The sequence below is a fragment of the Anguilla rostrata genome, chromosome 10, assembly GCF_018555375.3.
Source record: "Anguilla rostrata isolate EN2019 chromosome 10, ASM1855537v3, whole genome shotgun sequence".
NCBI classification, from domain to species: Eukaryota; Metazoa; Chordata; class Actinopteri; order Anguilliformes; family Anguillidae; genus Anguilla; species Anguilla rostrata.
The window spans coordinates 15,505,552-15,518,350 of NC_057942.1; the positions used below are offsets into that span (position 1 = coordinate 15,505,552).

The 12,799-nt window shown below is 39.8% G+C and overlaps 1 protein-coding gene across 6 annotated transcripts in view; it reads right to left on the reverse strand.

Moving 5' to 3' along the window:
• Positions 1-6,697: 6,697 nt before the first annotated feature.
• pbx3b (pre-B-cell leukemia homeobox 3b) overlaps positions 6,698-12,799 on the reverse strand; it is a 100,458-nt gene continuing 94,356 nt past the window's right edge. For all 6 annotated transcript variants that reach the window (XM_064354396.1, XM_064354399.1, XM_064354397.1 and 3 more), the window contains one exon: positions 6,698-8,744. In XM_064354396.1, the coding sequence (XP_064210466.1) occupies positions 8,652-8,744 (93 nt within the window). In that variant the 3' untranslated portion in view covers positions 6,698-8,651. The remainder of the gene's footprint in view (positions 8,745-12,799) is intronic.

The window sequence follows — 12,799 nt, forward strand, 5'->3', positions numbered from 1 at the left end:
AGCCTATCAACGTCATAAAACACATACAAAAACAAATGAGGTAATTGAAGGAATTCATGGGCAGTCAAATCGCTTTAGCTGGAACATAAGGCGAGCGGGTAACTCGGCCTTCATTACTCAGAGTCTGTATATTATTTCCACTGCCCCTCATTAAGAAACATATTGACCACTGGGAGCACTTGATTGAGTCCCTCCTAATATGGTTTGCTCGCAACCCCGGTTGAAGGTCGAGTGGAGCGGCTCAGACTTATTTCCGAGGGCTGTTCGGTTCTTGAATATGAAACATCTGCAAAATTGGACTTAACAATGATTAAAAACAACCAGGAACACGAACAAAATCCTCTTGTTTTGTTTTATTCATCGTTTCCAACTACCCCCTTTGAATTAGGAGTGAATGTAATGAATGTTTGTTTTTCCTTCTCGTTGCTGTTTGTATTCCTTTTCTTAAGCTTGAGAGTTTATTAAGATTAACTTTTAATCTTCCCATTTATGGTAGATACTGCAGGCACAAATGCACTTTAATTGATTTATCATTTATTTATTTATTATCGCTGGTGGTGCAAACTGCTTTTGTCAAACGCATAGTGTGATCATAAATGTATTTTTAAATGCCAGTGTTAAAATTGTTCGTAAATGCATTGCAGGTTATTATTAAGCTATAGCTTTTAAATATTGTTACTAAACAGAGAGTAACCAGTCATTAATCGGACAATTGATGGTGCTTGGCCATTTGTTTTCTGTCCCTGGTGGTTAAGTCTGGCAATGCTGTCCAAAAAAAAAACTGCTGATCAGTGTTAGCAGAATCTTCTCTTGAATGTTTTTTTTCTTCTTTCTTTGGCTTAGAATTTTGAGTCATTCGCATCTATGGCCAGTCATAACGTTTCATATTGATCTCAGCTGTCAGTGATATCCACTGTCTGTCTTGGGAATTGTTGCCTCCTAAAACCTGGTGGAATTAAACACAATTTTCGTCGGTAGCTGAGCTTAGCACATTGTGGAGTCTAACACCATATTTGCCTCTGCACAATTTGAATTAATCTAAGCTTGTTTTACACACGATCTAAGTACCAGAAACCCTGAGTCTTTTCATAGGGATTGATTCGCATGGAACTGACACTTTTCACTGGATGTTTGCCTAAATGAGGACGAACTCTCCAAAAATCTCAAACTGCAAGCAAATATCCATCTCCACCAGACCTCAGGCCTGTTCCGGGCCTGATTAATATTGCTGACCTTTGCCAAAAAAACAGATTAATAAATCCATGAATAACATCAAATTTGTCTAAGCCGGCAACATTTGTTACTTGCCAGGGTAGTTTTCATAAAGTCAATGAGAACATAACGCTTGTTCCTCGCTGGCCATTGCCAACTTTAAAGACCATTTACACAATAAAAGCTTTCATGGGCTAAAAGAGCCAGAGCATAATCGGAGTGGCCATTACTAAGCTTCCTCCCACAAAAAAAAAATTAAACAATGGTTTCATTAAGCTGTTATACAGTAAATGAGGCTATGGCCTTAACTATAATGTACATATCTATATGGACTTTGGCACAAATTTTCCAAGCGTATGCAAAACTGAAGTATATACTTTGTGTACATACCTAGCCATGCAATTTGGCCATCTATGCCTGCGTTAATCCCATAGCTAATTTACATAGTTATGTACACATTGGCTATAGCATTAAAGTGAATTAATTTCCCATTTTAATTTGTAAATATTTTATGTCTGAACCTATTAGAATAACATTTTTAATATGCAGTGCAATTATCCCTTTAAAATGTTATATTAATAAGTTATTAGTGTAAGATTACACTAATAACTTATTATAGGATGGTAACTGGAAAACAGTAGTAATTATCATTACAATTTTATGAGATGAGAAAAAAGTTGAACAAAGCTTTGAGCTTAGAGCTGAGATTCTATCTTCAGAGTGCATTTATATTAAACTTTTCCCTTCAACACATTCATTCACTTACTCATCCGTTCTTTTTTCTTAAATGAATTGATTCATTATATAATAATAAATCATATTGTAACAAATTAATTATTTGGTATTAATAAATGAGGTTAATAATGTACTGAATGCAATGCTTGCTGTATTTTAGCTAATGCTATATTTTTAAAGATATATAAATAAAAATGACATCACACAATATGTTTGTATTACAGAAATATAATAACGGCTGAATAAATGTTTCAAAAATACATAAATGTTTTTAATTTCATCATTTTTTTATTGGGAAGCTGAGCTCTTACTTGAAGCTCAAATGACAAGCATTATTGTTCTCCAGAGCAGACCCATTATAGGATGGTACACTTCAACAGGTGTATTTGTAAGCTATACCCTTTGTGATACAATGTATAAGGTCACCTTAGAAAGAAATCTGTCAAGCTAATGTCTTTGAAATCAGATGTTATGAAAAAGATCAGCAACAGAATTTATTTAATGAAATAATAACAAACATACAGATTTATTTTCAGGACATGAACTGATTAAAAAAATCAGTAACCAATTGTATTGTTTGCAATATTTATTGCTGTCTCATAAACTGCATCTCAACATAGATCTACTTTACAACTAGAACTACGTGAAATTGTAATGGAAAGAGAATCAATCTATTTATCATTCAACAATGACCACTCTGCTACTGCCAATGATTTTTTTAGCACATCACTGGTAATTTTGACATTAATATATTATTTAAAATGTGGCCATACAATATTAGATTTTTGTCAACCCATAAATTTAAGTTGCAAACTGATTTTTTTTCCAGCTGTCTGTTTTAGGTGTAAAATTGTTAATAAAACGTATTTATCTATTATATTTAACCTTTAAATTATAAAAAATACTGGACACAATGTGCTCGCTGACCATCCATATAAAACTGCTAAATAATGTTAGAAATCAGATGGTTTATTTGGAGGGGACAAATGAAAACATCCGACAAAGCTCAGCTTCACATTTGGTTTAAATGTTTACACATAAGTCACAAGTTTCATTTTCCATTATCCAAATTAACTACCAGGCAGTGCATCACATAGGAATCGAGCCCGCAACCGCACAATTCTGAGGCTACAGTACAGCTACAGCAATGCCAAACAGTCACACGGCATTGCTTAAGTCTTGGTGTCATCAGGAAGAAACACACAAATTCCTTAGTTTGTCAACACGCGGGTGTTGGACTGGAGGGCCGAACCGCAGAGGTGGCTGTAATTTGCGGGGGTCCCTTACGCCTGATTTTTGCAAGGAGACTCCATTAAAGTACTAATAATGCCCTCGACAACGAGTGGGCAGGCGATGTGGCAGAGAGGGTTGTTGATGGCCTTCCTCTGAGTCCCATCAGAGTGGGACAGGTCGTTGCCTGTGGCGACCGACAACCTGATCAAAGTGGGGAGCTAGGGAAGGGGGCTGTCCTAAACATTCATTTAGTGAGCTCTGTATCTTGGTCCAAAGAGATTACTAATTCTAAAAACAATATAAAGTAAGATTGGAGGAGTGATTTAGAGCTGAATTTATAAGTGATCCCTGCTTCTGTATTTTTGTCAGCAGTACACTAGCCATGAATTGACAAGAAATAGAACGATATGCTTGTTTAACAGCCTGCGTCATTTATATATCAATTGTGTTTATGTTTTAATCCATATTAAAACATAATATGGATTAAAATATATGCAGTATAATGAATTAACACATATACATGTACACTATACATCCATCCCTCCATCCATTATCTATATCCGCTTATCTTGGGCAGAGTCGCAGGGTGTACCGGAGCCTATTCCAGTGAGCATTGGGCAAGAGGCAGGAACACACCCTGGACAGGCCGCCAATCTATCACAGGGCACACACATCATTCAATCATTCAGTTCAATCACACTCATACCTATGGGCATGAGGGGTGGGTGATTTAGATCTTGGGCAGTTCACTTTTGCTCTTGCATCACTCTGTTATAAGTGAATCTTGGTCTCATCTGTCCACAATATCTTTTACCAAACTCTTTTAGATACTTCTTAGCAAACTGTAACTCGGCCATCCAGTTTTTGCGGCTAACTAGTGGTTTGCCTCTTGCAGTGTAGCCTGCGTAGTTCTGTTTGTTAAGTCGTCTGCGGACAATAGACATTGACATATCCATACCTGTTTCCTGAAGAGTATTTCTGATCTGTGGGACATTTTCTGATCTGTGGGACATGATCTGTATTTGGGGGTTTTTTCTTCATTGCGGTGGGAATTCTTTGGTCATCAACTATAGAGGTCTTCCTTGGCCTACCAGGCTGTTTGCAATTACTGAGCTAACCAGTGCTCTCTTTCTTTTTAATGATGTGCCAAACAATTGATTTTGGTTAGCCTAAGTTTGGCCTATGTCCCAGATGATTTTTTTCTTATTTCTCAGCCTCATAATGGCTTTCTTGACTTTCATGAATACAATTCTGGTCCTCATGTGGACAAATGCCAATAACAGAATCCAGAGGCAATCAACAAAAGCCTAGAATCAAGACTAGAGACTGAAAGCTCTCTTAAACCTGCACTAAGGAAGCAGTTGAACACACTAGACTAATCAGAAACACTAGTGAAGCCATTTGTTTCAAATAGTATGGGTCCCTGAAATGGGAGGACTATGTATAAAAAGTGCTGTAATTTCTACATAGTGAAACCAAAATACATGAAAATACCCTTTAATAAAATCTGATAATCTGTACTTTAGCCACATGTGAATCATTTGATTACAAATCTAAAAACGTGGAGTACAGAACCAAATCATGGAAAAATATAACTTTGGTCCCAACATTATGGTGCTCACTACATTATTAGGTATTATTATTATTATTATAATTATTATTAGTAGTAGTAGTAATAGTAGTAGTAGTAGTAGTAGTAGTAGTAATAAGCATAGCCAAATAAGGGGTGATGTGCTTTGAACAGCTACTTTGCAGAGTGTTTATGTTTATGTATGGAATTGGTCTTTCTCTTTTAAGCCTACGAAATCCTTAGTAGTTGATTTGCTTTATTTATTGTTTGACCAAAATATTCCTTTATAATTTTTGGATTTGGGCTGCATCGCAGACTGATTCAGTGACGTAATTTTCAATGGCAGTGCTCGCAAATTCCCCAGCCTCTTTTCTTCCTGTACCTTTGGCCTGGTCCATCGAAGTGACAGGGGCTGGTGGTGTCGACGCGATTTTGGTGCAGAGAGCTGGCAACCCCGGGAAGGGCCACGTTCAGTCTGAAAAGCACGCGAGCGACGTTCCATCACGCGCACGTGAAAATACCTAACACCAAGTGCATCTGTACACAGGAGAGGAGACGCTACCGGTAATCTGTACACTGATCCGTTCTGAGACCCATTCGCTCCCGTGAAGATCCCATCCTAAACATGTTAAAAGGAAAGGGGGAAACACAGATAACAGACACGATTCGGCGGCTAAAAGAACTGCGCCCCTTCGTTGTGCGTGAGGCTCACCGCTTCTGTCGCTCGCTGTTCGCTTGATTTGTGACCGTCATCCCTCTTGAAACGTGCATTCGCCGCGGTTTTGTTAATGACCGGATATCGTGTTGCATGTCTACGTCTACAAATCGTTCCAATTCCTTCTCGCGTTCCATAACCTTCACTGCACCAAGATCCCCTGCTTCTTGTCTACGACTTCTACCCTTGGGTTTAAAATGAGCAACAGCCACGCACGACCCCGTAAGAATGTTAATTCGTTGTCCAAAGGAATCACATCTCCTTGTTTGTTTAAGATAATCCAGGATTTTGGCTCAGCGCTGGATCTGCAAACAGTTCAATTATGCACGGCAATTAATTTATTTGCATTCGTCAGTATGCTCAGACTACAATTATCACTATTAATGCAATCTCATCACATGCCACCCCAGAACAAACTGCACTTCACCCCAAACTATCCAATGATTCCTAGCACAGCAAATACTTTTAATTAGCCCCCGAAGTGCCCTCCCCCACCCACCCAAAATTTAGCTATTATAGGAACTCACGCCAGGGAAGGTGGGGGCAGTGGTGAATTAATCTGTAAGAGGACTGACAATATTTTTCACAAGTCAGGCCATTAACATTTGTGGGTTGTTAGTTTGTCAAACAAGTTATATGTCAATTTCTGTTACATACTGTAGTTCACACTCATCCATATTACAGTTCATTTCCATGTAGAAATGCTATCAATGCAATTTTATAATGCTGTGCGTTATACTGCTGTTGGTCAGATTATAAGGTTAAAAAAGATGTTTCCCTCCAATCACAGAAACCTGGTTTGCTCAGGGATAGATATCAATGTGTAGAATTAAGCTCACTCGATTGTTCCAAGGTGTGTGTAATGTAGGAGTCAATGACCGTGTCTGGCCATTGTTGTGTTGCGTGTGTATGTGTGTTTGTGTATGCATATGAGCATGCTCGTCTCAAATAATGCTGTTTCCTTCTTGATAACAAGGGCGATGCACAGCACTTCACGAGGCAGTTGGGAGCACACCTGCCATAGCTGCCATATATAAAAAAATATATTTAATTCCATTGTCACCAAGCTGTAAAGTCAGTTATATTATTGCATAGTATGGATTGCTACTGGAAGCAGGCACAGCAGTAAGAACATCCCAAGCCCCACTTCAAGAATTTATATGAGTTAACTTCTGTCCCGCTTGTTCGTTACTGACTTTCCTCATCAGCCAAATAAAAGAAAGACACAGCTATCATGAAAGCAAAAAGTTTATTCATGGTTTGAAACTACACATATCTACCACAAGGAAGACTTCTCAGTCCAGGGTGTAGTCTGGTTAGAAAGTAACACGAAACATTTTTTTTTTTTTAATACATTAGAATCACTGCCACAAATAATCTTTTCATGACCTTATCAGTTTCAGAATCACATACAATACAAAAAAGAGAGAGAAAGGGGTCACCCTGTCACACAGGGTGTGAAATGTACAGTTCTGAATACTGAAAACCTCTATGCATTACAGCTATTTTTATTATGATTTTTTTTGCATGGATTAGTAACAAGATGAGCAACATTCAAAATGTTCTTCCGTATTTACAACAGTTTCACTGTTTGGTGTTAATTTACGACCAACGATTTCCCTGTCCCTTTCCCACAACCCACCCACACACACACGGTTTATCATCATCATTATTTATTTTTTTTATTGTATTTTTTACTTTTTAAAAATTGCAACAAAGCAACTTCATTTTCTTAAAAGATTAAAATATACATTAGATTACATGAGGGGAAACAAAGTGTTTATTACAAGATGCAATCAAATTAACTAAATAAAAATACAAAATGAAAAAAGACAAAAAAAATGAGTGATATTGTTTAGAGGTAGTAAGTGAGCACTCTAAGCTATAGAACATGTTGAAATTCTATTGGTTTCTATGAATTCGCATGAGGTAATAAAGCTGTGTTTTGATTGGTGGGATGTATATATACTCTTAAGCTACATTATATACATTATGTTTTGTGTGATTTGTGTCTTTAGTTGCCGAGAAAGAGAGAGTACCATGACTGGTTGGCTTTACTGTAAGACCCATTACTTCCGTCATTTCCGAGAATGGGTTAGACATTTAATATGACTTCCAAGTAAAAAAAAAAAAAAAAGTTACAAATATTGGTAAATGGTCGTCTTTTACTTACTTATGCAAGAAATGGTGTCAAGACCTGTCACTTTTAAAAAGCTTTTCCCAAGAATGGAATGCACAGTTGACTAATTTCCACATCTAATTCAGTGCCACAGCAAAGATTTCTCAAACATTGCAAATTGTTGGGTGTAAGGCAAAAACGTAATCATAAATGAATTCCCCAAGCTGCCAGAAATTGTGACCTTTAGCCCTGTTAAACACACAAATTAGCACATAATCGTCAGAAATCACTCCTTGCATTCTGAACTCGTAATGCAAATGTTGCTTTTCAAATAGGCTATAGAGCATATAATATGAAAAATGGACCAATAGAAAAACACAATATGCAAAATGGTCAATAATGGTGTGCCACGCACTTCCCAAATCGTGTTGATTCAGAGTAATAACACTTCATTGCTAAAGCAAGTTATGATTGAGACGGTTCTAAGTCTCACTGGGACCTCCTGTGTTCATCAAATAAATGGGGACAAGGGTCTTTCTAGAGTGGGGTGAAGAAGATTGCAAAATAGATTTTAAAAATGCTAGAAATGAACAGGCTTTAAAAATCTGAGGTGGCAAACACTTTGATAGTGCAGCCAGATTTGGGTCTTGTAACGCTTGCATGGTTTAGTGTAAGAACTGCAAGGATTCAACCCATCGTTCCCAAGCAAACTTTGGGCAGGCATTTTTTTCATCAAAATTATGTTGATGCTTTATACAGTATATGGACGTATATCTATTAAGAAAAGAAAAGCTCTTCTGGGAGGAAAGACAAACTGATCCAGTTGAAACGGCAATGTATAGGTCGGTGGACTTCTCTGATTCTGCCCAAGAGAAACGAAATACTTTTTTTCCCCCCAGGAGTCCAAGATGGTGTGAATGCCACTCAGGAGCAGGGGGGCAGGGTTCCCCGTAAAATGCCAGCAAATGATTGATTTTCCGAAAGAGTTTGTTCATGTTCGGGCTCTCTGGTTGGTCAGTCTGTGTGAATCTGGGCTCGGTGGCTTGAGAAGGGACGCGTCAGTGTTATCAGTTAGAGGTATCGGAGTGTACACTTCCTGGACCTTCTGTTGGGGAAATAACAGAAGATGGAGTGGTTGAGTCCTGCCATCCCCCATTAGCCTAGCAAAAGGGAACAGAGAGAGAGAGAGAGAGAAAGAGCCATAAATGACTGCTGCTATATTAAATAATTCTCGCATTCCACATTTGCACACGTGCCAATATCTGCAACTGTCCATAACGTAGCGTAATAAAATAATTTTAATTAATACACGTGCAAATGGCCATGGAAATGGAAACGGCACAGTTAAAGTATTTCGATTATGCGCATACATTCGGGCATTCTTGCTTGTGTCCATGGAATACCACATCCCCTTGTCGCTAACGCGCTACAAAATGCAAAAGTGTTTAACATAAAACATGCCGCACATAATGTAAGACTAATAAAACACTGACATAAAACACAGAAGAAAATAAGCTAGCGTGGGGGGTGACGATGGGTGCGATTGACATTCCTGAAAACAATCAACAAAGATTTAAAAAAGGTAAATCACCTACGCACTCCTTGCAATGTGTCTGTATGTGTCTGCGTGCGTGTGTGTACGAGTACGCGACCCTGTCCGTATTAGCACATTAAAAAAATAAATAACAAAGAGTGTTTCTCCTGATACAGTATCCAGGCCGCCGACGGGCACTCTCTGCATTACACTTGCATCAGCAACAAGAGACTCTCAGAAACAAATTTGCCTTATGTCCCGGCCAATGGAAGCAATTGCTGAAATCAATGTCTAATCAGATTTCTGCAGTGGCAGACAGCTTGTCGCTACATATTTTTTTGTCAGTCAGGAAGAGGGAAGGCGCGGGGCCGCTGAGGTGGGGGAGGCTGAGTGGAAGTGACGGCGCAGCCCTTTCCCAGAGAGACAGCCTGAGCCGGGCCAACCGCGGCCCGCCCGCTCGCTCGCGGCGGGGGCTAGCCTTTGCCGGATCCCTTCCCAGCGCCGGGGCCCTGTCAACGAACACCACTACCACACTACACCGGCATACCACACGACACACACACACAGGCACATACACACACAGCACACCACACAGCACATCAAACATGTCCACACACACACACACTCACACACAGGCACATACACACACATACTGTACACACACACACACACACACTCACACACATACGCATGCATGCACACACATACTGTACACACACACACACACACACGCACACACAGGCACATACACACACATACGCATGCAAGCACACACATACTGTACACACACACACACGCACACATCGCGTCAACACACACACACTCACACACAGGCACATACACACACATACGCATGCAAGCACACACATACTGTACACACACACACACACACTCACACACAGGCGCATACACACACATACGCATGCATGCACACACATACTGTACACACACACACACACACACACGCACGCACACAATCCGCTGTCCAAGCACACACAAGCAAACGCACGCGCCTCATCATCCGCACGCGCAGACCCTACCGTCCCGCATTCGCACGTGCAGAAAAACGCCCAAAAGGTTAGCGTATGCTAATTTATTTATGATGCGGTTCATTTTCAAAACAATCCGTCTGCATTACTGTAAACTGGAAGCTATAGCGCTCGCGCTGGCTCGTTGGCGGAATTAGTATTTCGCTGATTTAAGAGTTCCTGGAATAGGTCAATAAATAGATTAATCTGGTTTCCTTGGCCGCAGTGTATGTCTGCTGAATTGGAATAAGCATTCTGAGGGAGCCTCCCCAACTGCCCCTAAAATTCACCTTTCCAATTCTGCTTCGTGTGTCTTTTTTTATATTAAAATTTCTTCATTTTTAATTCCCTCCTCTTCCAGATATTGCAAACAGCAATCACAAGCTGTTTTCGGGGAAATGGGCATATCTTTATTCTGGGGAGTTCTTACGTCCTGGTAGCCCAGTGATGAACTGTGGCTTGACCCTAAAAAAGAGAATGTGTGCGAGAAAGTGTGAAAGACTGCACTTCAGGCTGCTAAAGGCTGGCGCGTTGTCTCCAGAGCTTCGGGCGAGACGGCGCTCGGCAGAAAACCAAAATGACACCTTGCAGTGCGTTCGCTAATGACTGCCTCTGTCAGCTTGCTTTCCTGTATCGCTTGTTTGTTGGTTTGCATTGTCAGGGAAATAATACAGATCTGTCACTCAAAAAAAAAAAAAAAAAACACGTCATCAGTTCATCACTCATATTGCCACGGGGAAAGCATTTCAGTTACCGGAGGGCACACTGACTCGAATCGCCAAAGAAAGAACGTTTCCCACTCAAGTTGAAGCAATTTTTAAAAAAAAATGATAAAAACAATTAAGCTTTGGTTCATATGGTACTGTAGCTATTTCACAGAAGAAGAAAAAAACTATACGGGAACTGCTTGTATAGTTTATAACTGCTTATGTTCAGCGATAAGAGAGCAAGGGCTGGTTTCAGTTTACAATAAATGCAACGCTGCTGACCTAAATTTGGTTTCTTACGATTTTACAACACACATTCCACCATTATGCGAAAATCATTTACATTGCAATGGCCATGGCATTATAGATGAGAAAAAGGTTCTTCCTGGGTGACATCGAAATCCCTGTGTTGTCTGTCATGAGTTAAAAAAAGGCCTGAAATTTCACGTCGATGTCAGGGCAGAGTATTTAACCCAGCTTTGTGGGAAGCCCAAGGAGATGTGCAGTAGGGGAACCCGATTCTGTAAATGAATCGCTGTGGTGGGTACTCTCAAATTCCAAAGGATTTCCAAAGATGTACTGTACCAATAACTTTAAAGTGTGATGGGACTGCGGCAACTCATCTGCTAACTTGCGAGCAATTTCAGCTACGGTGCGAGGTGTCAGAAGGTTTCTAGCTCTCCAAAGCCCTTCCACAGCCTGAAAACTTCCATTCTGGAATGTAGTCATCTACCCACCGCTGAAATTATTGACTGATGAAATGCAGAAACTGTGCATTTCTGTGATGTGGATCATAATAATTGTGCCACAGTAACGTGTGTAGCTGCCTGGAATACAGTGACTTAAAAAAGTCTGCTACGTTAGCCTGGTCACTGGAGACAGATTGAAACCCAATTGCTCCCACTAGAATTGCTTAAATTGCATGCGCAATAAAATACATTGTAACATCAACCCATAAATTGGGTGTACAGGCCCTTTAATGATGTACGGCCCAGAAATACGACAGAACCTACTGGGGTTTATAATTATCACACACCAGTTGATGGGAGCGAGGGGGGGGGGGTGGGGGGGATTATGGGGCCTGCCATTCACTTCAATTTTTATTTTTTGAAAAAGCAAGGGAATCAAATATGGCAGAAATGTTACAGAACACACGTGTAGAAGAAAAAAAAAATCAATGGAATGCAAATATGATAATAACACGGAATAAAAACTCATTTTTATTCGGTGTGCTCTGCCAACTCCCATTATAAAATATTAAATATCCCTGTGTCGTGAGAGTGAAAACAGATAAAAGTGAAGTCGTGAAAAGCCTTCAAGTCGCTACCGTCCTTTTCATTGCCACATAAAGACTACAAATGCCAATATTTCTCTCGCTCTGATATCGCTGAAGGAAAGATGTCGGCAACTGTTTCTCTCTCTCCGTCTCCCTTTTTTCCTCTCCCCTCCTTTCCTTCTCCCTTTCTCTCTTCAAATAAATTAATCTCTACTCTCTCTGGTGGTTTCAGATTGTACACTGTATTACAAAAAAGAGAAAAAAAACTCCTTATCAACCCTCATCAGGGAAGATGGAATTCATGTCTGTGAAAGGCTGCAGGCAATCCCAGATTCATATTTTATCATGTTGATAAGGATACGGCAAATTCTCTGAAGCATTTCAAAACAGTTAAATGAAAACGTAGATACACAAATAAAAGGCTTTTCATGCCTATTTGCTATAGGTTACGGTGCTGTGAAATGTTTATAGAAGCAACGGGGGCAGAGGAGGGGGCTAGATGACTGACATTTAAAAAAAAAAAAATTCGGTTTCTTCCCTTACACTTGGTTCTTTCTCTCTTTGTGTATGTGTTGTGTGCGCACGTGTGTGTATGCGTGTGCGTTTGTGTGGGTGTGTGTGTATGTGTGTGTGTATGTGTGAGTGTGCATGTGTGTATGCATGCGTGTGT